Here is a 26,604-nt window from a genome sequence, read left to right as displayed (position 1 = left end):
CTGAATTTGAATTTTCAAACTGCCTCTGGTGAGATTTGAACTCATTCTCACAGGCTTGTTACCAGCCCACTGTCACAGCCAATACACTACAGGTCTCTCCTGAAGTACATGTAGGCTGATTGGTGGGCCCAAATGGCCTGTTCCTAGATTGATATTTATTGCATTTATTTCATGGTAAAAGGTGAGTGGATGAAGTTATGCAGAAACATAGGGACAAGAGGACTAAATCGCTGGCTTTTAAAGCAGACCAAGGCAGGCCAGCAGCACGGTTCAATTCCCGTACCAGCCTCCCTGAAGAGGTGCCGGAATGTGGCGACTAAGGGCTTTTCACAGTAACTTCATTTGAAGTCTACTTATGACAATAAGCAAATTTCATTTCATCTACTTGCCTTGGTTCTGTAATACCCTAAGAATCTACCATTCTTAGTTCTCAGTTGATTACCACCCCATCACGCCCTGTTTTGGGAAGTGAGTGCTACAGATTTCCACGAGACTATATGTGTTAACAAGTACTTCCCAATGCAGTAGCACAGAGGCTAGCACTGTTGCTTCACAGCGCTAGAGTCCCAGGTTCGATTCCCAGCTTGGGTCACTGTCTGTGCGGAGTCTGCACGTTCTCCCCGTGTCTGCGTGGGTTTCCTCCGGGTGCTCCGGTTTCCTCCCACAGTCCCAAAAGACGTGCTTGTTAGGTAATTTGGACATTCTGAATTCTCCCTCAGTGTACCCAAACAGGCTTCGGAATGTGGCGACTGGGGGGTTTTCACAGTAACTTCATTGCAGTGTTAATATAAGCTGACTTGTGACACTAATAAAGATTATGTCACCTTTGAATGAGCTAGCTCTACAATTACGGTCTCTCTTGTTCTGGACTCTCCCCATCAGATGAAATAACATATCTGCATCTAACCTTTATAATCCTTTCATCATCGTGAACAGCAGTAAAAGAGGGCAGATTTATTGGATCAATCGACCTGTTTATTTTGCTAACAAGAATGGTCAGACCACACCATCTACCAGACTAGATCAATTCAACAATGGCCTAGTATTCTCATTGAGAATAGAGTTGAGGACAGCAACACTCTCTGTGGGATAAATCGGACAGCAACTTCTGGAGTATGCACAAGGCACATTTAAATGTGGAAATTCAGAAATTCCATCCAAGTTACCCCGCTCCTCCACACGCTGTGATGCAACAGAACCAAGCCTTTATAACCTGCCTGGATCCTATTGGCTGGGGGAAATTCTTGGGGAATATGAACTCCCCCAATGAGGAGGGAGGGGCGGTCACTGGTAGTTGCAGCTGGGGAAATAGAGCTAGCCAGTGTGGTACCGGCTAGTGAATGAACCAGTGGTGAACTACTGCTGCTGTGTAGCTATTGTTGGAAATAAACTTTCTGTTTAACTCTACAAACTCGTGCTGGATTCTACGTGGCCCTCACAAAACAAGACAATAAAGTCAACATTAAAATATGTGCAAGGGTGTGAAGTTGCGATATGTACCCACTAACTTACCCACTAAACACAGCAGAGAAGGTTAGGGCCGGTGTGTACAGGTGGAAGTGAATTTTTAACGCCCTCATAAGCCCTAACTACTGCCAAGCAATCTCGCCAACCCCGAAAATGTAATTTTACACTGAGGAGTTTCATTCCTTCAGAATTTTAATTGCGGTTGGAGATCATTTAAAACATAATTTTTTACCTTTTCTGCCTCTTACCTCTTTATCCATTAACTCTAACGTTCCTTTCTCTCTCTTTATTTCGCTTTCTTTACATGACTTTACTGAAATAAATCCAAGTCATGTTTCCTGGTCTATCTCAGCGAGGATTCTTCAATCTGATTGGTTTTAGAGACGTGCTCTTGATTGCCCTGCTCACAGAAACCACTGATTTCCTGTAGGAGATGTCACACTGGAAATGATCCCTGACTATAGTACGTTGGTGACAGCCTGTGGAATTTCTCTGGGCAGCCACCTCCATGCGGACTGCCGAGCTCTGGCTGGCTTTTTCTACAATGGAATCCTGATGGATGGAAGTTTAATCTGTCATGTGGAACAAGAGCTCAACCGGAAGGTGACATTGGGGGTCCAGGGTGAGCTTAGTTCCCAACAATGAGCTCGTTCAATCTTCTTCAGCAACACCCCCCACATCAATCAGGAGGAAATCCGCATCAATCCTTGTCCCAAAAATATTGGGAGTGGAATCTCCCAGCCCTGCCTGTAGTATGAAGCTTGGCGGGTGGGGAACTTAATTTCCCGAAGGTTGGGTGAACTGCAGCAGTTAAGTTCCGGGGAGTTTAAAGGTGGATTAAAGGCAGGTGGAGCTTCCTCACAGACAATGTCAGGAAGCCAGTTTTCATGCATTAACATCTGATCCATGTTGAATAAAAGACCCGCTCACCAGAATTACGCCCCCCGCCAACGAGAAATTACAACATTCACTTTCACAACTGCACATCGATGGCAAGCTGTACTTGAGACTGTCTGGTGCCAGTCACATGGAGGATGGCCAAAGGAGAGATGTATCATTGGCAGGAAGACTGGAGCAGAGAGTACGGTGGAAAGGATAGTGCAGTGCAGGGTGACCCGGGGGGGGGGCGCAGAGTGTCCGGGGGGGGGGGGGGGGGAAGGGGGAGGGGGAAGGGGGAGGGGGGGAGGGTGGTCCTTGGGGTGGGGGGTGGTTAGTGCAGGGGGGGGTGAGGGCAGGGTCCGGGGGGGGGGGGGTGTCCAGGGGGGGGGGGCAGGGTCCGGGGGGGGGGGGGTGCAGGGTGTCCGGGGGGGGTGTGGGGGGGGGGGCTGGAGTGGTGTCCGGGGGGGTGGGGGGGCAGGGTGTCCGGGGGGGGGGGGGGGGGGGGCTGCAGGGTATCGGGTGGGGGGGGGGCAGGGTGTCCGGGGGGGGGATAGTGCAGGGTGTCCGTGGGGGGGGCAGGGTGCCGGAGGGGGGGTCTGCAGGGTGTCCGGGGGGGCAGGGTGTCGGCGGGGGGGGGGGGGGGCAGGGTGTCGGGGGGGGGGGCTGCAGGGTGTCGGGTGGGGGGGGCAGGGTGTCGGGGGGGGGGGGCAGGGTGTCCGGGGGGGCTAGGCGGGGTGTGGGGGGGGGGGGATAGGTGCAGGGTGTGGGGGGGGGGGGGGCTGGGTGTCCGGGGGGGGGGGGGCTGGGTGTCCGGGGTGGGGGGGGGCAGGGTGTCGGGGGGGGGAGGATAGTACAGGGAGTCTGTGTGGTCTTTATATATGGCCCCTAGGGCCGCAAGGTGGTGCAGTGGTTAGCACTGCTGCCTCACGGAGCCGAGGACCCGGGTTCGATCCTGATCCCGGGTCACTGTCCGTGTGGAGTTTTCACATTCTCCCCGTGTCTGTGTGGGTCTCACCCACACAACCCAAAGATGTGCTGGTTAGATGGATTGGCCAGGCTAAATTGCCGCTTAATTGGAAAGGAAGGAATTGGGTACGCTAAAGTTAAAAACAATATGGCCCCCAGACCTTTGATCTTTGAGGTAACAGCAGAGACCACACCCTCCTGCCTTCCCCAACCATGAGATCTGTCTCGCTCCTCACAGATGCATAAGTAATGAGCTAACAGTGCAGAATCGCACATGGTCAGCCATCCTGCACAGCGGAAAACACTCCCACTTCCACGGCCACCACCAAACCTCAGCTTTAGAGCAGAAGATTCTGGCCATGGGTCAGCTGAGGCCATCTGCTGATGTTTGGGACTGGAAGGAGGCCCCGGTCAATACAGGCAGTGAATAGAGAATTCAGAGGAGCAGAGGAACAGATTCCCCTCCCGATTCCGGCTGAGCGCATAATTTTCTCCTGCTCTATTAAAAATGAGCAATGGTTTTTGCTCACTGGCGTGAAGCAGATTCCTCTAATGATGAGCAGAAAGACAAGGCAGCATGTTTCAGACGCCAGTCAGATGTTTAACTCCACATCCAGCTAATGTCCCAACACGAGCTATTTCAGGCAGCACAAGCTCAAGCTGACCTCGATGCTGAACATGCACGATTACCCTCACCCAGGGACGTTTCCAAACCCCCATTACAACAAAGCAAAGAGTGAAAGAAGAAACCATTGGTCGCATTTCTATAGCACCTTCCACATCCTCAGGCCATCCAAGTACATTACACCCAATGAAATTAAGCATAGTCATTACTGTTGTAATGTAGAAATGCAGAGCAAGATCCCACAAACAGCACTGTGAAACCGATTTTTTTTGTGATATTGGTTGAATCATATGCAGTAATCCAGAATACCGGAGAGAATTCTCTCTTTGAATAAGTCTTGTGTGATTTTTAATTCCATGGATGGGTGGCTTAATTCATCTAAAAGACAGAACTTCCAACGATGCAGTGCTCTCTCACTGGAGTGCGCTACTGCACTGGAAGTCTTCCATAGACACAACCTCAACAGAACATCCTGTCCAATAATGTTACTGTGACACAAGGGTGTGGCCACAGCAGTTAGAGAAGGTAGCTTGCCACGAACAGCAGCTCAAAACCAATTTGGGCGACAAATGGTGACTTTGTCAGTGATGGTCGTGTCTCATAAATGAATGAAATATTAATTGTGCAGCTGAAGGACTGGGTTGCGGGTGAGATAGAGATGTGGCTCCTCCCTCTCATGGGGGGGGTTGGCAATTTGAGTTTCTCAGCCAAAATGCAAAATGTTCTGTTGATATAAAATCAGAGAGAAGGAAACACACAAAGATTTGTGCTGTTGAAATTCTTGATTTGTGCCTGAGACCCACCAAAGGGGGGATATTAAGGACATTTTAAAGTGTTATCCCACTTCCTTGCCCTTCCCCACAGAAGATATTTTTCCCGTTTCAAGTATTTACCCTTTTGAAAGTTCCGATTGGACCTGTTTTCTACCCCTCATTCAGGCAGTGCCTTACAGATCACAACAACTCACTATGTAAAATCATTTCTCCTTAAATCTGCGTTCTCTTGTTATGGACCTTGCTACCAGTAGAAACAGTTTCTCTCTATCTACTCTTTCAAAACTATGTATTATTCAGCAACTCAAGACTGGGCATCCACGAGGCTGTGGGCCATCAACAGAAGCAGAATTGTATTCAACCACAATCTGTAACCTCATGGCCCAGCATATCCCCCACTCTACCATTACCACCCAGCCAGGGGATCAACCCTGGTACAAGAGTGCTGGAAAGCATGTCAAGAGCAGCATTGGGCATACCTAAAGGTGGGGTGTCAACCTGATGAAGCAACAACACAGGACTACCTGTGTGCCAAAGAGCAGCATGCAATAGACAAAGCTGAGTTATCCCACAACCAACAAATCAGATCTAAGCTCTGCAGTCCTCCCACATCCAGCCGTGAATGGCGGTGGACAATTAAACAACTCACTGGAGGAGGAGGCTCCACAAATATCCCCATCCTCAATGATGGAGGAGCCCAGCACATCTGCAAAGACAAGGCTGAGGCATTCGCAACAATCTTCAGCCAGAAGTGCCAAGTGGATGAACCATCACAGATGTCAGTCTTCAGCCAATTCGATTCACTCCACATGAGACCAAGAAATGGCTGAAGGCGCCGGATGCTGCAAAGGCTCTGGGCCCTGACAATATTCCGGCAATAATACTGAAGACTTGTGTTCCAGAACGTACTACACCCCTAGCCAAGCTGTTCCAGTACAGCTACAACACTGGCATCTACCCGGCAAGGTGATAACTTGTCCAGGTGTGTCCTGTACACAAGAAACAGGACAAATCCAACCCGGCCAATTACCGCCCAATCAGTCTACTCTCCATTATCATCAAAGTGGCGGAAGGGGTCACCAACAGTGCTATCAAGTGGAAGATACTTCGCAATAACCTGTTCATGGACGCTCAGTTTGGGTTCTGCCAGGGTCACTGGGGTCAGATTGGGGTCAGAGTGGATCAGATTGGGGTCAGGGTGGATCAGGTTGGGGTCAGAGTGGATCAGATTGGGGTCAGGGTGGATCAGATTGGGGTCAGAGTGGATCAGATTGGGGTCAGAGTGGATCAGATTGGAGTCAGTGGGTTGAGGGGATGGAGGCCATGATGGAGATGTGGGATGGGTGTAAGGGGTTGGAGGAGGTTACAGGCATTGGGAGGGGTGAAAGGGGTTGGAGGAGGTTACAGGGATAGGGAAGGATGTAAAGGGTTGGAGGAGGTTACAGGGATGAAATTGAAATGAAATGAAAATCGCTTATTGTCACAAGTAGGCTTTAAATGAAGTTACTGTGAAAAGCCCTAGTCGCCACATTCCGGCACCTGTTTGGGGAGGCTGGTATGGGAATTGAACCATGCTGCTGGCCTGCCTTGGTCTGCTTTCAAAGCCAGCGATTTAGCCCAGTGTGCTAAACCAGCCCCTATAATAATCGCTTATTGTCACAAGTAGGCTTCAACGAAGTTACTGTGAAAAGTCCCTAGTCGCCACATTCTGGCGCCTGTTCAGGGAGGCTGGAACAGGAATTGAACCCGCGCTGCTGGTCTTGTTCTGCATTACAAGCCAGCTGTCTTAGCCCACTGTGCTAAACCAGCCCAGTGCTGGGAGGTTACAGGTATAGGAAGTGGTGTAGGGGGTTGGAGGAGGTTACAGGGATAGGGAGGGGTGCAGGGAGTTGGAGGAGGTTACAGAGATGGGAGTGGTGTAGGGTGTTGGAGAAGGTTACAGGGATAGGGAGGGATGTAAGGGGTTGGAGGAGGTTACAGGGATAGGGAGGGGTGTAGGGGGTTGGAGGAGGTTACAGGGATAGGGAGGGGTGCAGGGAGTTGGAGGGGTTTACAGGGATAGGAGTGGTGTAGGGTGTTGGAGAAGGTTACAGGGATAGGGAGGGGTGTAAGGGGTTGGAGGAGGTTACAGGGATAGGAGGGATGTAGGGGGTTGGAGGAGGTTACAGAGATAGGGAGGGGTGCAGGGGGTTGGAGGAGTTTACAGGGATTGGATGGGATGTAAGGGGTTGGAGGAGATTACAGGGATAGGGAGGGGTGCAGGGTGTTGGAGGTACAGGGATAGGGAGGGGTTTAGGGGGTTGGAGGAGGTTACAGGTATAGGGAGGAGGTGTGTAGGAGCAGGCATAGGGAGGGGGAGGGATGTAGGGGGTTGGAGGAGGTTACCGGGATAGGAGTGGTGTAGGGTGTTGGAGGAGGTTACAGGTATAGGGAGGAGTGTAGGAGCAGGCATAGGGAGGGGTGCAGGGAGTTGGAGAGGAGTTCACAGGGATAGGGAGGGGTGCAGGGAGTTGAGGAGGTTACAGGGATAGGGAGGGAGGTGGAGGAGGGTGCAGGGATAGGGAGGGGTGCAGGAGTTGGAGGAGTTTACAGGGATAGGGAGGGTTATAGGAGCAGCCCTAGGGAGGATGAGGCAATGGAGGGATTTGATGACAAAGTTGACAATTTTAAAACTTGAAGCATTGCTCAACTGTGACCAGTGTAGGTTAATGAGTGCAAATGTGAATGATGAGCGGAGCCTGGTGTGAGTTAGGACAGGCAGCAGCCTTGGATGAGGAGGTAACAGAGGCATGGCTGATGGTTTCAGCAGCAGCTCAGCAGGGGTGTGTGAAGGAGGCCAGAGTTTCGGAATTGATGGGAGATGAACTCAGTGATGTTCTAAAACGGATTTGAGGGGGGGAGCCCATTTCCCTTAAAGCATCTGCTTCAAAATAATCAGAATGATCTTGTTTAGTCTGAGCTTCCTGATGCTGTCTTTTATTCCCGTGTCCAACATTTCAATTCCTCTGTATATATCTTACCAATCTTTGAGTTAAAAGTCGCTGCGAGATTTTCGAGTGAAATATATTCATCTCATCTCCCCCATTCCTCCCCAAACCCCAGTTGTTTTGCCAATTATTTGTCATCTGGGTCCTCTGGTGACAGAGCCTCCGAATAACCCCAGTGTGAACACATCCTTAACTTCTCGGATCCTGTTTATATTCTCAAAGTTTCTGATATATTTCACTCAGGGAGCAGGTAGAACTTGACCTTCAAGTTCAAGTGGGCCTGCAGAGTTACAGTTTGGAAATGCAGGTACCCACTTTCAGTGGAATAGATTAATGCCGAGGTCATAATAGAGGACAAACAATTCGATGCAGAAACATTAACGAGCCTTTCATTATTGATGTCGCACAGCCAGTTTGCACTTTAATGACAATACTCGAGACCACCTTTCTCCACATGTGCTGCCATAAATCCCCTCTCCTGGGAGACACGATGTATCTGAATCGAACACTCAACAACAAGAAATAACTCAACTGAACCTGAACTCTTTCTAATAAGCTGTGACTTGCTGTTCCCCCACCACCATTTATCGTGCTGTAAATTTAAATGAAATCTCTATTCTTGTCTAGCTCCGTGCAATAGCCCATCATTCAAGGGCATTGTGACAGGGAGAAAAATTATCTTATAATCCCACAGCCATCATATATCCATCCCAAACAGTTTGTTTCACTCAGGGAAATTTCTCTCAATTCTTTCCTGCCTCATCCCTATGAATAGTTTTAATAATAATCATCTTTATTGTCACAAATGGGCTTACTGCAATGAAGTTACTGTGAAAAGCCCCTAGTCGCCACATTCCGGCGCCTGTTCGGGTACACAGAGGGAGAATTCAGAGTGTCCAATTCACCTAATAAGCACGTTTTTTGGGATTTGTGGGAGGAAACCGGAGCACCCGGAGGAAACCCACGCAGCCAGGGGGGAGAACGTGCAGACTCCGCACAGTGACCCAAGCCGGGAATTGAACCCGGGTCCCTGGCACTGTGAAGCAACAGTGCTGACCACTATACTACCGCAATAACATCTTTCAAACAGCAAGTTACTAGAACATGGAATCATTTACAAATGGCAACTGAGATTGCAATTTCATTTGGAAGGGAGCTGGGTGAGATTTTGCAACAAGACAATTTAAAACTACAGGGGGAGAAGACAGAAATAAATTTAGGGCAATTAGATCCAGCTAAGAGCTAGCACAGGTTCAGGATGATTGCCTGAATGGTCCCTTTCTACAGTTCTCCTCACCTGAATGTGCGACTTGTAATTGGAAATATGGAAAGATGTGTCATTTGAAACATGGAAGTCTGGCAATATCCGGTCTGAGAGAAACATGAGAGAATGTAGGGAAAGATTCCACAAAGGGTTAATAGCAGCTGCAAAGAGCAAAATTATAAAATGCAGATTCCTTGTCCCAAACAGGATTTTTGTATGAAGCTAAAAACAATGGTTCACACATTCATTGAAAGTAACTATCTTAGTAAGCATCTGGAAAAGCATGGATGAGGGTTTCAGTTGAGCTAGGTGATAAATGTAAACCTTTCAAGTTATAACCAAGTGGATTTTAGCATACAGCTAAAAGCAATGTTTCACACCTTCATTGAAATTAACTATCTTAGTAAGCAGCTGGAAAGGAAAGGATGAGGTTCAGTTGAATTTGGTGACAATTCTAGGTATGAAGTTCTGCCGCTATCAGGTAAATTAAAGAAAATTGGAGACTATCAGTCTACGAGAACTATCATTTAGACCCAAAATCAAAGTCAAAATTATGAACTGGGGACGCAATTGGAAAATAAAACTATAGAAATGACAGGAATTAAAAATAACACCTCTTGAAACCAAAGCATTTTTGAATATAACAAAGGAACTTTGAACATCACAAAGGAAACAATGTAATCAGAGACCTGAGAGCTGAGGTCATGTCAAAATGAATACTTAGTTGTATGAGAATGTTTAGATCAAAGATACTTTTTACAATCAAAGTGAAATAAAAGTTACTTTACAATAAAGTCATAAAAACTTAATAACTGTTGGAAAGAGAATATAAACCCAGAGACCAGAGCAGGAACTACCAGAACCAGAGGGGGAGAGAGTGTGAGAGAGCGAGAGGCAGAGAAGGAACAAGAGAAGCAAGCAGAGTCATCTTACAGCCAGCTCGGTCATGGGAAAGGGACAGAGCCAAGTAGCCGAGCTAAAACAGCTAATACATCTAAGGAAGACCAGAATTTAAAGAGGAGGCAGAGTCAGTTCAGAGTCAGCTCAGAGATAGCCAGCACAGCCAGCTCTCCCCAGCTCGTTACATGGGAAAGATAGGACACAGCAACCGAGCTCACCAGCGAATACATCTAAAGAAGACCAGATTTTAAAAAGAAGATTGATTGTCAAGTTGGGCCTGAAGGTCCCTTCCACCAACCAGAAGGATCCAGAAGCAAAATCTTTTTACCTTTCTGTAAAGACAGTGATGGCAGCTTTTAAAAGAAAAAAGTACAATAATGAAATAACTTAAAAGTTTTAACCTGAAACAGTGGTTATCCAAAGTCTTACTTACTTAGCAATGTGGGACCCAGGATCGATGCTACTAAGTGGTAAGTAGATGAAATTTTCTATGAAGATATGGGTTATACCGGGGGGTAACTTGAAAATATAGTTTGACCTGAATAGCACCCACCGAAGCCTGCATCGGAGTCAGGGAGTGAGAATCCCTGTTCACCATTTAGAATGTCGGCCCTTTTTGGTATAGGGGGAATTCTAAGAATAGTGGTGAGTTTTCAACAACAGACTGTGCACTCCCTTTGTTTGCTATTTTAACAACATACAGATCAGAGTCTTTCGAAACATGAATTAGATCATTAGGTTGAATAATCCTCAGCTGATCAGGCAGTATCAGTGGAGAGAGAAACAGAGTTACTCTGTATAATATGAGGCCCATTATCTGCCCCCAATCACTCAACCCTATTCCCCACCCTATCCCCCAACCATTCAGCCCCACTTACCACTTAAGGGATATGACGGCGTAGTGGTATTGTTGCTGGGCTAGTAAACCAGAGACCCAAAGTGATGTTCTGGTGACCCAGGTTCAAATCCCACCACTGCAGATGGTGAAATTTGAATTCAATACAAATCTGGACCATGAAACCATTGTCGATTGTTGTAAAAACCCATCTGGTTCACTAATGTCCTTTGGGGAAGGAAACTGCCATCACCACCTGGTCTGGCCTACATGTGACTCCAGACCCACAGACTCTTAATAATTAGGGATTGGCAATAAATGCTGGCACTGCCTGCGATGCCCACGTCACATGAACGAATAAAGCAAAAAACACTTACACAAACCCACTCAACGACATCTACCCACCATCTCCCCCAACCACTCAACTCTATTTAATCATCATCTCTCCAAAACACTCACCCTACCTACCTACTGTCTCCCCAAATCCTCAGCCCCATTTACCAACCTCTTGCCCTTATCCCTCAACCCTCCCCTTATGCCCCCAACCTCATCTATCCTCCTTCTCCATTTATCCCTCAAATGCATTCGTCCATTTCTCCCGAGAGAAACGTTCCTCCAATTTCCCATCTTATTTCTAACTTTTTATTTTATAACATGTGTCCCTGGGAATTTGAGCTCTTCACCGCAATGAACATTCTTCACTCCAAAGCGTCATCATTTTAAAGGCACCTCGAATCATCTCAAACTCCCTTCGTTGACAAAGAAAACTGCTTAAAATCTTCCTCTTTATCTGAATTCATGAATTATATTGGACACTTCAATGTACTCTTTTCTAAGGCACCAAAACCCTCCATGTGTCAAGGTGGCCAATATATTCCACAGTGTTTCAGATGGGCTCTGACCCACCTTCAGCTTTCTTTTTCCATTAAATTACTCCCTTAATTACCCAGGTAGTCATTAAGTGATCCATTGTTTTATTGTGCTCAACAATCGATGGAGCCAAGTCAAAATACACATCAATTAGATTCTTGGCTTTGTTTCTCGCACTCTCTTTTCTGAATTTGAATGTTCAATTGCAAATCCGGAGATTTGAACGTATAATACACAGCTGGCCTGAACATTCCCTTGTGTAGTACTGAGGGAGTACTGCACTGTCAGAGATGCTGGGCTGCATTCTCTGGTTCCTCCAGCTGCATGTTTCTTGGAGGCCCATTGTTCTATATTCCCGTGGCTTGTCAATGGGATTTCCCATTGCAACCACCCCATGCCGCTGGGAAAAACACGGGCAGGACGATGCTGCCGGAGGAAAAAGTGAATCACTGCAACCCTAGAATTCTGGCCGCAATCTTTTGAATGAGGTATTCAGCCAAATTCCCTCTCAGGTGGATTTATAAGGTCCCTTGGCACTGCTTGATGAAGAGCAGGAGAGTTCTGATTCATTTTTATTCCTCACCACCACTCACTTAAGCACATTATTTGATCATTATCACAATGCTGTTTGCAGGAGATTGCTGCTTACCGCATTTCCTTAATTAAAGAGTAACTGGACTTCAAAAAGTACTTCATTGGCTGTAAAATGCTTTGCGATGCCCTGAAGGTTGTGAAAGGTGCTACAGAAATGCAAGTTATTTTCTTCTTTCTATCATGGGTACCATACCTCCTGTCCTCCTACCCACAAGGACAGTGACTACAAATGATGGCTTTACAACAATGCTCTTGTTTCTCAGGCTTTATTCCTTCAAATCAGTTTCTTGGGTTTCCTATTAGAGTTCCAGGGAATATCACATTCTGGATCATCATTTCCATTCATCTCTGTCTCCTTCGGTTGTTGGTGAGATTTTAGAGTCTATCACTAAGGATGAGATTGCGGAGTACATGGTAAAATAAGACTGAGTCAGCACGGATTTGTCAAGGGGAGGTCATGCCTGACAAATCTGTTAGAATTCCTTGAGAGGGAATGAGGAAGTTAGACACAGGAGAACCAGTGGATATGATCTATTTGGATTTCCAGAAGATCTTTGACAAGGTGCCATACAGGAGACTGCTAAATAAAATAAGAGCTGTTAGGTGCAAGGTACTGACATGGATAGAGGATTGGCTGACTGGCAGAAGGCAGAGAGTGGGGATTCAGGATGGCAGTCCGATTTCAGGATTCTCTTAAGGTTAATGTGCAGGTTCAGTCGGTAGTGAGGAAGGCAAATGCAATGTTAGCATTCATGACGAGAAGGCTAGAATACAAGAGCAGGGATGTACTTTTGAGGCTATTTAACACTCTGGTCAGACTCCATTTGGAGCATTGTGAGCGGTTTTGGGCCCAGTATCTAAGGAAGGATGTGCTGGCCTTGGAAAGGGTCCAGAGGAGGTTCACAAGAATGATCCCTGAAACGAAGGGCTTGTCATATGAGGAGGGGTTGACGACTCTGGGTCTGTACTCGATGGAGTTTCGAAGGATGAGGGCATCTTATTGAAACTTACAGAAAGCTGAGAAACCTGGATAGAGTGGACTGACCTGATTAACACTACACCCCTGTATGCTTCACCCGATGCCGGTGTTTATGTAGTTTCATTGTGTACCTTGTGTTTCCCTATTATGTATTTTCTTTTATATTCATGTACTTAATGATCTGTTGAAAAATACTTTTCCCTGTGCCTTGGTACACGTGACAATAAACAAAATCCAAATCCTAATTATCACTCGTCTATAGTCTTTACACCTCTTTGGGCATGTGAATGAGGCGGCCACCCTGAGGGAAAAAAATCAGTCGGTGTTCAGAACTGATACAACCAGTGGTAACTTCAACAGAGAGGGTTAAAGCAAGGATTAAAATAATGTTGGATTTGGGGATTAGAATCCTAGTTTTTACAGTGCAGATGGAGGTTATCCGGCCCATCGGGGCTGCACCAGCCTTTGGAAAGAGCACCCTATTTAAGCCCACGCCGCCACCCCGCGGAAAGGTGGCACCTTCCCCTGGGAGGGTGGGGGCGGAGGTGGGGGGAGACAGAAATTGCACACTGTGAGGCAGTCAGATGGGGGCAGCACAGGGGGTGGGCAGCTAATGGCCTGTGTGTGCAGGGCACCCAGTCATGGGGGTTGTATAGGTGTTGCAGGGTGTGGTACGAGCAGGGGCACATTGCTGGTAACTCACCCTGGCCGCCTTGAGGAGGTTGTGAATCTTTTTACGACACTACTGCCGCAGTGGGGCCCACGGTGCTCACGGCCTCTGCCACCTGCGCCCATGCCCGGTGAACGGTGTCAGGTGGCAGCCTCCTTCACACCCTGGATAACGGGTACCCTGCCTCTTCTCCATGGCATCCAGCAGGGTCTCGAGCTGCGCATCTATGAAATGGGGTGCCACCTTTTCGAATGCCATCTTGTGGGCTGGAATAGGTGAATGCGCGGAGTGGAGTGCTAATACGCGGCTGCAGCTTGTCAGCCTCTCAAGTGCCAATCCCGACCCTGGCTAATCGGATGCCCTTTTACATTGGAATTACACTAGTGGGAGGGACCATCAACATAATAGTATCGTTAGGGGGCAGCACGGTGGCACAGTGGTTAGCATTGCTGCCTACGGCGCTGAGGACCCGGGTTCGAATCCCGGCCCTGGGTCACTGTCTGTGTGGAGTTTGCACATTCTCCCCGTGTCTGCGTGGGTTTTGCCCCCACAACCCAAAAGATGTGCAGGATAGGTGGATTGGCCATGCTAAAATTGCCCCTAAAAAAAATTGGAAAAAATAATTGGGTACTCTTAAAAAAAAAATTTTTTTTAAAAACAAACATAATGGTATCAACAAAATAGAGATGTGAAAGGGTGCAGTAGAGAGTCACCAAGCTTTGATCATTTCACTCTCCCTGGAGACTTGTAAAACAAGTTAGAAGATTGATTCTCCTTGAAGTCATAGAATTTACAGTGCAGAAGGAGGCCATTCGGCCCATCGAGTCTGCATCGGCTCTTGGAAAGAGCACCCTACCCAAGGTCAACACCTCCACCCTATCCCATAACCCAGTAACCCCACCCAACACTAAGGGCAATTTTGGACACTAAGGGCAATTTATCATGGCCAATCCACCTAACCTGCACATCTTTGTGACTGTAGGAGGAAACCGGAGCACCCGGAGGAAACCCACGCAGAGGATGTGCAGACTCCGCACAGACAGTGACCCAAGCCGGAATCGAACCTGGGACCCTGGAGCTGTGAAGCGATTGTGCTATCCACAATGCTACCGTGCTGCCCTGGTAGCTCCATCAAAGAAACGTTTAATGCAGAGGGGACTATGCAGAAAGTAACCGTGGTTCATTATGTTAATCCTCTCACCAGTATTTAAGGATTAAATTGTGCGATTGTATGCAATAGGCATAATTATTTCATCCGTGTAAAAGCAAGCGCTATCTCACAGAATGACACTCATCATAGGACTACTTCTAAATCAAGCACTTTTAAACATTCTCCTTATGTTTAATGTCATGCCTCAGTTAATACCGATCTTGCCTCTGGACTAGTCGGCTTCAGTCTGGACCTACGTCAGGATCTGAACTCGTAATCCAGGCTGACTCTCCAGTGTGGTATCAAGGGAGTGTGGATTTGATGAAGTGTCGTTCTTTTGATGAGGCTCTACAGAATAAGTCATCTCCAGGCTTAAATTCAAGTAAACACTAAAAATCTCCGCAAATTATTTAAAAAAGGGAATTCGCCCAGTGCCCGGCCAATGTTCCATCTTCAATTAATTCCACCATAAACTGGTTAACTGGTAATTCAGCGTCATTCTGGTCTGCAGGATCTTGGTGTGCAAATGATTAACTGTCATATTTGCCTACATAACAGCGATTGTTTGTCAAAGTGATCTTTTGAAATGTTATACGAGGCTATATAAATGCAGGTTCTTACTTTTTGCCCATTGAAAGCTATTGCAAAAGCCATGAAGCTATTGCAGAAAAGCATGTAAGCTATTGACAGGACAGTGTAAAATAATACGAGAAGCACTATTCTTTTTCTGTGTGAGATTGTAGCCAGCTCACACCCAGAATGCTCTATCCAGTTTTGGTTTGCTCGAATGTCAGGTGGCACGAGAGTCTTAGACAAAAGTCAAAGAAGGACAGTGGGATTGATTCCTAGTTTAAAGGTCCATAGTTTTCAGGACCGGTGGAAAAAGGTGGGGTTTTTCTTTACGTAGATTTAGAATGTTACAGCCCAGAATCTAGCCATTCTGCCCAAAGGGTATATATTTCCTACGCGTCTATTCACACATCACTTGATCACATCCTGTCAATATCTTTGTGAGAAGTGTACACCTCTACAGGATTTTATTGAGATCTTTAAATTAATAGAGGATTAGAGTCTGTCCAAGTAAAACGACTATTCAAGACCAGCTAGTGTTGGAGGATCATTAATTGTGACAACTTAGATGCAGAAATTAGATAAAGACTAGAGAATCTGTTTTCGAGATGTTGGTTAAAGAACAACTATTGGCCAGTGTGCCAGAGAGAACTCCCCCATTCTTTTTTAGAAATAGCGGCCATGGGAATTTGTACATCTAACTGAGAGAGCAGGAGGCCCATTGCTCTAACCTCTCTTCCAAAAGACAGCACTTCTGACAGTGCAGCACTCCCTCAGTGGGAGTGTCAGCTTGGATTATTCCTCCTGCACCCTGGAATAGCGTTCGCACCCATAATCTTCTGACTCAGAGGTGAATGTGCACAATAAAGGTGCTGGCCCTTACTAGGTTTTCATCGCATACTGACTCTCCAGTAACTTGTCCATTCACTCCGACAACAAGTGTTGGTAGACTAATCCATGATGATACCAACAGAGCAAAACATGACCTTCTGCTCAACTGATGCACCAACACAGAGGCTCTGTTAGTAATCAGTAGAGGGATTGTTGATTTAACACCCAAACTCAGTAACAATGAGACAAACAGTATCAATCCTACTGTTACCCACACTGGGCTCAGTCAACACAGTTTAGACTGGGGACTAACCTGGTGATGATTTCTACAATGGACCCCAAAACCTGCCCCAGCTTTAACCAGCAGAATGATGAAACATATCACCCCTTTGGTTTTGAGTGCATCAATATCATGAACAGGTCGTCACCACATTTCCAACATTCTATTCCATGAATTATAAGGTGGAGGGCAACATAGTATTGCCAACACGATTTGGATGTATTGCTGGAGGTTTAATCACACAACTGCCCACCACCAACAGTCCCACCCAATCAAATTGTCTTTTTCCCCACCACATTATTCTTCGAACTATAATAATTAACAAAAGTGATCAATGAAATGAAGAAAAGAAACCAATTTTAATGCCCTTTTTAATTATTTCTCTCCAAGATTTTTGCCCACATCAAGGTCCTGGCAATGAATCTTTCATCCTTGGAGACTCCAGAACAGCCCGAGAGAGTTGGCAACCCATGGGCAGTACCGACATAGTGTGATAGCCAACAACCTCACCAGTTACATTCTCCTAATGTGAATCAAGGTGCCACATTTGGCTTTGGCTTTAGTGGGATGGGAAACTTTGCCACCCCGCTGTACCCTTCGCTAAACACTGACCCACCAAATCCCCACAAAAGGGAAAATCCCAACTCAGCCACTATGCAGCTGAAGGGAAACTGAGTCAGCCTCGTCAAGTATTCAGAGCAAATCAAGGTGCAATTATGAGTAATGATCCAATTTGAATTTGCTATAAACCTGTGACAGCAAATCAACAAAGACAACCACAATCCAAATAAGGTAAAGAGGAAAAGCAGAAGAGCGAGACACTGGCCTGGGTTCCAGCATGCAATCATTCAAAGAGCATCTCAAACACTTCCCAATTTCAGCCAGGAAAGCAGAGCCCAGTCAATTCAATCCATTGCTGATTGTGTTAATAAACCTTACCTGCCAGCTGATCATACCCGTCCATGTCTCTCTGCTCCGGATTCGAGATGGAGACGTTCGGCTTCTTGTTTTTCCCTTTCATGGTCCCGTTACTTGAGGAGACAGTGAGGGGGAGGAGGGAAAAATTGGGAAATGACAAGTCAACAATTTGAAGAGAGAGACAAAGAGAGGGAAAGGTGGCAGGTCCCCAGCATCTACACTGCCTCCTGCTGATGGGGAAATTAGTCTTTCCTGGAACTGAATGGGAAAACTGCTTTTTTTTAAATCAGGATCTCTTGCAGAGTTGCTTTTTTTTGCCTGAACAGAAGTGTTGTCGGGGATGGATTATTCCTGGACTTTCTCCCTCTTTCCCGATGCGATAGATCCTGACTGCAAGCTCCTAGAGTTGTGGATTCAGTTCTGCCAGCTTCACCCAGTACAGATTCCCACTCAGTTCCGATGAAGCCGGAGTCTTTTCGTTTTAAATATATCTTCTGCTTCCCTCTACATCCCTGCTGGCTCTTCCTTTCAAAATAGATTTTGGTCAATTCCTGATTTGACTTTCCCGAAGCGTCACAAAGTCCCTGCTGTACAATTTTCTGAGTGTTTTAATTCTCCAATCGAATGGTTTTCTTATTCACCCCCCTCCCTCCGGGTTGCTTTGGAAGATGAAACCTCTGCCTCTTTATGTGACAGCCGGTCACTCTCCACTGTTTCCTCTGGATTGTTGGACATCCACACTGCTGGATAGACAAACACCTGGGGCTGGGATGGAGCTCAACAACCAGAGGGGAAACACACACACAACACAGGGAAAGGAGCACACACTCTCATACACACGCACAGTGTGCGAGAGAGAGAGACACGGCAGACAGACTCAGCCACACACACAGCTCTGGATTCAAACGGTGCTGAGCAGACAGTTAGACTGGATGCTGAGAATTACCCTCACACACAGCCGGCAGGGCTGAGAAAAGGCACTGAGGCAGATACACATTGAAACAGCACAGGGAGGGGTGTACACACAGTCAGACAGCTAGGAGTCCACACAAACAGACCGAATCCATGCAAATACAGACAGAAGAGAGAGGCAAAGAGGGGTTAGTGCTGAGAAAGATACAGTGGGAAAAGCAGTCCAGAGACACACACACACACAGACATCACAACTGAGAAACAGAGCAAGACCAGACAGAGACAAGGCCATACTGGTGAGCAGGCAACCCCTGGGGAAACCATGGCAATAATGGAAAGTAAGCAGTATTAACGTCAACACAAAACTAGAGAGGTATGACGAGAAACGAGATGATGACAACTTCTTCAGCGATGAAGGATGTCAGACCTTATCAAACATGTTGCTGTGTGTCAGGTCATGAAGAGAAAATCATCAAAATGTTGGAGATGTGGAACACGGTAACCAGGATCACAAGCAGAGCATCAGACTGAAACCACACTTCTTACTATTTGGCTTTAATCCCGTGGAGTGACTGGGAAAGGGTTTGAAAATTTAGAATTCCAGTGAATGGTAGATTGAGGGAAGTTGTTTCATCCATTGGAATGCCATGAAGTGGAATGAATGCGGAGGGATTCACTCCATTGGGTTTCTGTGTAATGGGAAGGAATGGGAAGGGATTTACTCCATAGGGTTTCTGTGCAATGGGAAGGAATGAGAAGGGATTTATTCCTTTGGGTTTCTGTGTAATGGGAGTGAATGGGAAGGGATTTACACCATTGGGTTTCTGTGTAATCGGAAGGAATGGGAAGGGATTTACTCCATTGGGTATCTGTGCAATGGGAAGGAATGGGAAGGGATTTACTCCATAGGGTTTCTCTGCAATGGGAGTGAATGGGAAGGGATTTACTCCATTGGGTTTCTGTGCAATGGGAAGGAATGGGAAGGGATTTACTCCATTGGGTTTCTGTGTAATGGGAATGAATGGGAAGGCATTTACTCCATTGGGTTTCTGTGCAATGGGAGTGAATGGGATGTGATTTATTCCATAGGGTTTCTGTGCAATGGAAATGAATGCGGAGCGAGATACTCCATTGGGTTTCTGTGTAATGGGAATGAATGGGAAGGCATTTACTCCATTGGGTTTCTGTGCAATGGCAATGAATGGGAAGGGATTTACTCCATTGGGTTTCTGTGCAATGGGAGTGAATGGGAAGGGATTTACTCCATTGGGTTTCTGTACAATGGGAGAGAATGGGAAGGGATTTACTCCATTGGGTTTCTGTGCAATGGGAATGAATGGGAAGGGATTTACTCCATTGTGTTCTGTGTAATGGGAATGAATGGGAAGGAATTTACTCCATTGGGTTTCTGTGTAATGGGAGTGAATGGGAAGGGATTTACTCCATTGGGTTTCTGTGCAATGGGAAGGAATGGGAAGGGATTTACTCCATTGGGTTTCTGTGCAATGGGAGAGAATGGGAAGGGATTTACTCCATTGGGTTCTGTGTAATGGGAATGAATGGGAAGGAATTTACTCCATTGGGTTTCTGTGTAATGGGAGTGAATGGGAAGGGATTTACTCCATTGGGTTTCTGTGCAATGGGAGTGAATGGGAAGGGATTTACTCCATTGGGTTTCTGTGCAATGGGAAGGAATGGGAAGGGATTTACTCCATTGGGTTTCTGTGTAATGGGAGTGAATGGGAAGGCATTTACTCCATTGGGTTTCTGTGCAATGGGAGTGAATGGGATGTGATTTATTCCATAGGGTTTCTGTGCAATGGGAATGAATGCGGAGCGAGATTCTCCATTGGGTTTCTGTGTAATGGGAATGAATGGGAAGGCATTTACTCCATTGTGTTTCTGTGCAATTGCAAAGAATGGGAAGGGATTTACTCCATTGGGTTTCTGTGCAATGGGAGTGAATGGGAAGGGATTTACTCCATTGGGTTTCTGTGCAATGGGAGAGAATGGGAAGGGATTTACTCCATTGGGTTTCTGTGCAATGGGAATGAATGGGAAGGGATTTACTCCATTGTGTTCTGTGTAATGGGAATGAATGGGAAGGAATTTACTCCATTGGGTTTCTGTGTAATGGGAGTGAATGGGAAGGGATTTACTCCATTGGGTTTCTGTGCAATGGGAGTGAATGGGAACGGATTTACTCCATTGTGTTCTGTGTAATGGGAATGAATGGGAAGGGATTTATTCCAGAGGGTTTCTGTGTAATGGGACTGAATGGGAAGGGATTGACTCCATAGGGTTTCTGTGCAATGAAAATGAATGGGAAGGGATTTACTCCATTGAGTTTCTGTGCAATGGTAATGAATGGGAAGGGATTTACTCCATTGAGTTTCTGTGCAATGGGAATGAATGGGAAGGGATTTACTCCATTGGGTTCCTGTGTAATGGGAATGAATGGGAAGGGATTTACTCCATTGGGTTTCTGTGTAATGGGAATGAATGGGAAGGGATTTACTCCATTGGGTTTCTGTGTAATGGGAATGAATGGGAAGGGATTTACTCCATAGGTGTTCTGTGCAAACAGAGGGGATTTACTCCATTGGGTTTCTGAGCAATGGGAGTGAATGGGAAGGGATTTACTCCATTGGCTGTCTGTGAAATGGGAATGAATGGGAAGGGATTTACTCCATTGGGTTTCTGTGTAATGGGAGTGAATGGGAAGGGATTTACTCCATTGGGTTTCTGTGCAATGGGAATGAATAGGAACGGATTTACTCCATTGGGTTTCTGTGCAATGGGAATGAATAGGAAGGGATTTACTCCATTGGGTTTCTGTGCAATGGGAATGAATAGAAAGGGATTTACTCCATTGGGTTTCTGTGTAATGGGAATGAATGGGAAGGGATTTACTCCATTGGGTTTCTGTGTAATGGGAATGAATGGGAAGAGATTTACTCCATTGGGTTTCTGTGCAATGGGAATGAATGGGAAGGGATTTATTCCATAGGGTTTCTGTGTAATGCGAATGAATGAGAAGGGATTTACTCCATTGGGTTTCTGTGCAATGGGAATGCATGGGAAGGGATTTGCTCCATTGGGTTTCTGTGCAATGGGAATGAATGGGAAGGGATTTACTCCATTGGGTTCCTGTGCAATGGGAAGGGATTTACTCCATTGGGTTTCTGTGCAATGGGAATGAATGGTAAGGGATTTACTCCATTGGGATCCTGTGTAATGGGAATGAATGGGAAGGGATTTACTCCATTGGGTTTCTGTGAAATGGGAATGAATGGGAAGGGATTTACTCCATTGGGTTTCTGTGTAATTGGAATGAATGGGAAGGGATTTACTCCATTGGGTTTCTGTGTAATGGGAGTGAATGGGAAGGGATTTACTCCATTGGGTTTCTGTGCAATGGGAATGAATAGGAAGGGATTTACTCCATTGGGTTTCTGTGCAATGGGAATGAACAGAAAGGGGTTTACTCCATTGGGTTTCTGTGTAACGGGAATGAATGGGAAGGGATTTACTCCATTGGGTTTCTGTGTAATGGGAATGAATGGGAAGAGATTTACTCCATTGGGTTTCTGTGCAATGGGAATGAATGGGAAGGGATTTATTCCATAGGGTTTCTGTGTAATGCGAATGAATGAGAAGGGATTTACTCCATTGGGTTTCTGTGCAATGGGAATGCATGGGAAGGGATTTGCTCCATTGGGTTTCTGTGCAATGGGAATGAATGGGAAGGGATTTACTCCATTGGGTTCCTGTGCAATGGGAAGGGGTTTACTCCATTGGGTTTCTGTGCAATGGGAATGAATGGTAAGGGATTTACTCCATTGGGATCCTGTGTAATGGGAATGAATGGGAAGGGATTTACTCCATTGGGTTTCTGTGCAATGGGAATGAATGCGGAGCGAGTTACTCCATTGGGTTTCTGTGCAATAGGAGAGAATGGGTAGGGAATTACTCCATTGGGTTTCTGTGCAATGGGAAGGAATGGGAAGGGATTTACTACATTGGGTTTCTGTGTAATGGCAGTGAATGGGAAGGGATTTACTCCATTGGGTTTCTGTGCAATTGGAATGAATGGGAAGGGATTTACTCCATTGGGTTTCTGTGTAATGGGAGTGAATGGGAAGGGATTTACTCCATTGGGTATCTGTGCATGGGAAGGAATGGGAAGGGATTTACTCCATAGGGTTTCTCTGCAATGGGAGTGAATGGGAAGGGATTTACTCCATTGGGTTTCTGTGCAATGGGAAGGAATGGGAAGGGATTTACTCCATTGGGTTTCTGTGTAATGGGAATGAATGGGAAGGCATTTACTCCATTGGGTTTCTGTGCAATGGGAGTGAATGGGATGTGATTTATTCCATAGGGTTTCTGTGCAATGGGAATGAATGCGGAGCGAGATACTCCATTGGGTTTCTGTGTAATGGGAATGAATGGGAAGGCATTTACTCCATTGGGTTTCTGTGCAATGGCAATGAATGGGAAGGGATTTACTCCATTGGGTTTCTGTGCAATGGGAGTGAATGGGAAGGGATTTACTCCATTGGGTTTCTGTGCAATGGGAGAGAATGGGAAGGGATTTACTCCATTGGGTTTCTGTGCAATGGGAATGAATGGGAAGGGATTTACTCCATTGTGTTCTGTGTAATGGGAATGAATGGGAAGGAATTTACTCCATTGGGTTTCTGTGTAATGGGAGTGAATGGGAAGGGATTTACTCCATTGGGTTTCTGTGCAATGGGAGTGAATGGGAAGGGATTTACTCCATTGGGTTTCGGTGCAATGGGAGAGAATGGGAAGGGATTTACTCCATTGTGTTCTGTGTAATGGGAATGAATGGGAAGGAATTTACTCCATTGGGTTTCTGTGTAATGGGAGTGAATGGGAAGGGATTTACTCCATTGGGTTTCTGTGCAATGGGAGTGAATGGGAAGGGATTTACTCCATTGGGTTTCTGTGCAATGGGAGTGAATGGGAACGGATTTACTCCATTGTGTTCTGTGTAATGGGAATGAATGGGAAGGGATTTATTCCAGAGGGTTTCTGTGTAATGGGACTGAATGGGAAGGGATTGATTCCATAGGGTTTCTGTGTAATGCGAATGAATGAGAAGGGATTTACTCCATTGGGTTTCTGTGCAATGGGAATGCATGGGAAGGGATTTGCTCCATTGGGTTTCTGTGCAATGGGAATGAATGGGAAGGGATTTACTCCATTGGGTTCCTGTGCAATGGGAAGGGATTTACTCCATTGGGTTTCTGTGCAATGGGAATGAATGGTAAGGGATTTACTCCATTGGGATCCTGTGTAATGGGAATGAATGGGAAGGGATTTACTCCATTGGGTTTCTGTGCAATAGGAGAGAATGGGTAGGGAATTACTCCATTGGGTTTCTGTGCAATGGTAAGGAATGGGAAGGGATTTACTACATTGGGATTCTGTGTAATGGCAGTGAATGGGAAGGGATTTACTCCATTGGGTTTCTGTGCAATTGAAATGAATGGGAAGGGATTTACTCAATTGGGTTTCTGTGTAATGGGAGTGAATGGGAAGGGATTCACTCCATTGGGTTTCTGTGCAATGGGAAGGAATGGGAAGGGATTTAGTCCATTGGGTTTCTGTGCAATGGGAGTGAATGGGAAGGGATTTACTCCATTGGTTTTCTGTGTAATGGGAATGAATGGGAAGGGATTTACTCCATTGGGTTTCTGTGCAATTGGAATGAATGGGAAGGGATTTACTCCATTGGGTTTCTGTGTAATGGGAGTGAATGGGAAGGGATTTACTCTATTGGGTTTCTGTGCAATGGGAAGGAATGGGAAGGGATTTAGTCCATTGGGTTTCTGTGTAATGGGAATGAATGAGAAGGGATTTACTCCATTGGGTTTCTGTGCAATGGGAATGAATGGGAAGGGTTTTATTCCATAGGGTTTCTGTGTAATGAAAATGAATGGGAAGGTATTTACTCCATTGGGTTTCTGTGCAATGGGAATGCATGGGAAGGGATTTACTCCATTGGGTTTCTGTGCAATGGGAATGAATGGGAAGGGATTTACTCCATTGGGTTCCTGTGCAATGGGAAGGGATTTACTCCATTGGGTTTCTGTGTAATGGGAATGAATGGGAAGGTATTTACTCCATTGGGTTTATGTGCAATGGGAATGAATGGGAAGGGATTTACTCCATTGTGTTCTATGCAATGGGAATGAATGGGAAAGGATTTACTCCATTGGGTTTCTGTGCAATGGGAAGGGATTTCTTCCATTGGGGTTCTTTGTAATGGGAATGAATGGGAAGGGATTTACTCCATTGGGTTTCTGTGTAATGGCAATGAATGGGAAGGGATTTAATCCATTGGGTTTCTGTGCAATGGGAATGAATGGGAAGGGATTTACTCCATTGGGTTTCTATGTAATGGGAATGAATGGGAAGGCATTTACTCCATTGGGTTTCTGTGCCATGGGAATGAATGGTAAGGGATTTACTCCATTGGGATCCTGTGTAATGGGAATGAATGGGAAGGGATTTACTCCATTGGGTTTCTGTGCAATGGGAATGAATGCGGAGCGAGTTACTCCATTGGGTTTCTGTGCAATAGGAGAGAATGGGTAGGGAATTACTCCATTGGGTTTCTGTGCAATGGGAAGAAATGGGAAGGGATTTACTACATTGGGTTTCTGTGAAATGGCAGTGAATGGGAAGGAATTTACTCCATTGGGTTTCTGTGCAATGGGAAGGAATAGGAAGGGATTTACTCCATTGGGTTTCTGTGTAATGGGAATGAATGGTAAGGGATTTACTCCATTGGGTTCCTGTGTAATGGGAATGAATGGGAAGGGATTTACTCCATTGGGTTTCTGTGCAATGGGAATGAATGCGGAGCGAGTTACTCCATTGGGTTTCTGTGTAATGGGAATGAATGGGAAGGGATTTACTCCAATGGGTTTCTGTGCAATTGGAATGAATGGGAAGGGATTTACTCCATTGGGTTTCTGTGTAATGGGAGTGAATGGGAAGGGATTTACTCCATTGTGTTTCTGTGCAATGGGAAGGAATGGGAAGGGATTTAGTCCATTGGGTTTCTGTGCAATGGGAGTGAATGGGAAGGGATTTACTCCATTGGGTTTCTGTGCAATGGGAATGAATGGGAAGGGATTTACTCCATTGGGTTTCTGTGTAATGGGAATGAATGGGAAGGGATTTATTCCATTGCGTTTCTGTGCAATTGGAATGAATGGGAAGGGATTTATTCCATTAGGTTTCTGTGCAATGGGAGTGAATGGGATGGGATGTATTCCATAGGGTTTCTGTGTACTGGGAGTGAATGGGATGGGATTTATTCCATTGGGTTTCTGTGCAATGGGAGTGAATGGGAAGGGATTTACTCCATTGTGTTCTGTGTAATCGGAATGAATGGGAAGGGATTTACTCCATTGGGTTTCTGTGCAAAGGGAATGAATAGGAAGGGATTTACTCCATTGGGTTTCTGTGCAATGGGAATGAATGCGGAACCAGTTACTCCATTGGGTTTCTGTGTAATGGGAATGAATGGGAAGGGATTTACTCCATTGGGTTTCTGTGCAATTGGAATGAATGGGAAGGGATTTATTCCATAGGGTTTCTGTGCAATGGGAGTGAATGGGAAGGGATTTATTCCATAGGGTTTCTGTGCAATAGGAGAAAATGGGTAATGATTTATTTCATTGGGTTTCTGTGCAATGGAGGTGAATGGGAAGGGATTTACTCCATTGGGTTTCTGTGCAATAGGAGAGAATGGGTAGGGAATTACTCCATTGGGTTTCTGTGCAATGGTAAGGAATGGGAAGGGATTTACTACATTGGGATTCTGTGTAATGGCAGTGAATGGGAAGGGATTTACTCCATTGGGTTTCTGTGCAATTGAAATGAATGGGAAGGGATTTACTCAATTGGGTTTCTGTGTAATGGGAGTGAATGGGAAGGGATTCACTCCATTGGGTTTCTGTGCAATGGGAAGGAATGGGAAGGGATTTAGTCCATTGGGTTTCTGTGCAATGGGAGTGAATGGGAAGGGATTTACTCCATTGGTTTTCTGTGTAATGGGAATGAATGGGAAGGGATTTACTCCATTGGGTTT

General features: G+C 45.9%; 1 protein-coding gene across 2 annotated transcripts in view; it reads right to left on the bottom strand.

Annotated features, from left to right (window-relative positions):
• LOC119979571 (Kv channel-interacting protein 2-like) overlaps positions 1 to 18,757 on the bottom strand; it is a 413,692-nt gene extending 394,935 nt beyond the window's left edge. The window contains exon 1 of one of the 2 annotated variants that reach the window (XM_038822004.1): positions 17,580 to 18,757. In XM_038822004.1, the coding sequence (XP_038677932.1) occupies positions 17,580 to 17,661 (82 nt within the window). In that variant the 5' untranslated portion in view covers positions 17,662 to 18,757. The remainder of the gene's footprint in view (positions 1 to 17,579) is intronic. The other variant, XM_038822001.1, reaches the window with a different exon arrangement.
• Positions 18,758 to 26,604: the final 7,847 nt, after the last annotated feature.

Source organism: Scyliorhinus canicula, chromosome 16, assembly GCF_902713615.1.
Source record: "Scyliorhinus canicula chromosome 16, sScyCan1.1, whole genome shotgun sequence".
Classification (NCBI taxonomy): domain Eukaryota; kingdom Metazoa; phylum Chordata; class Chondrichthyes; order Carcharhiniformes; family Scyliorhinidae; genus Scyliorhinus; species Scyliorhinus canicula.
This window is presented reverse-complemented; position numbering and strand designations above follow the sequence as displayed.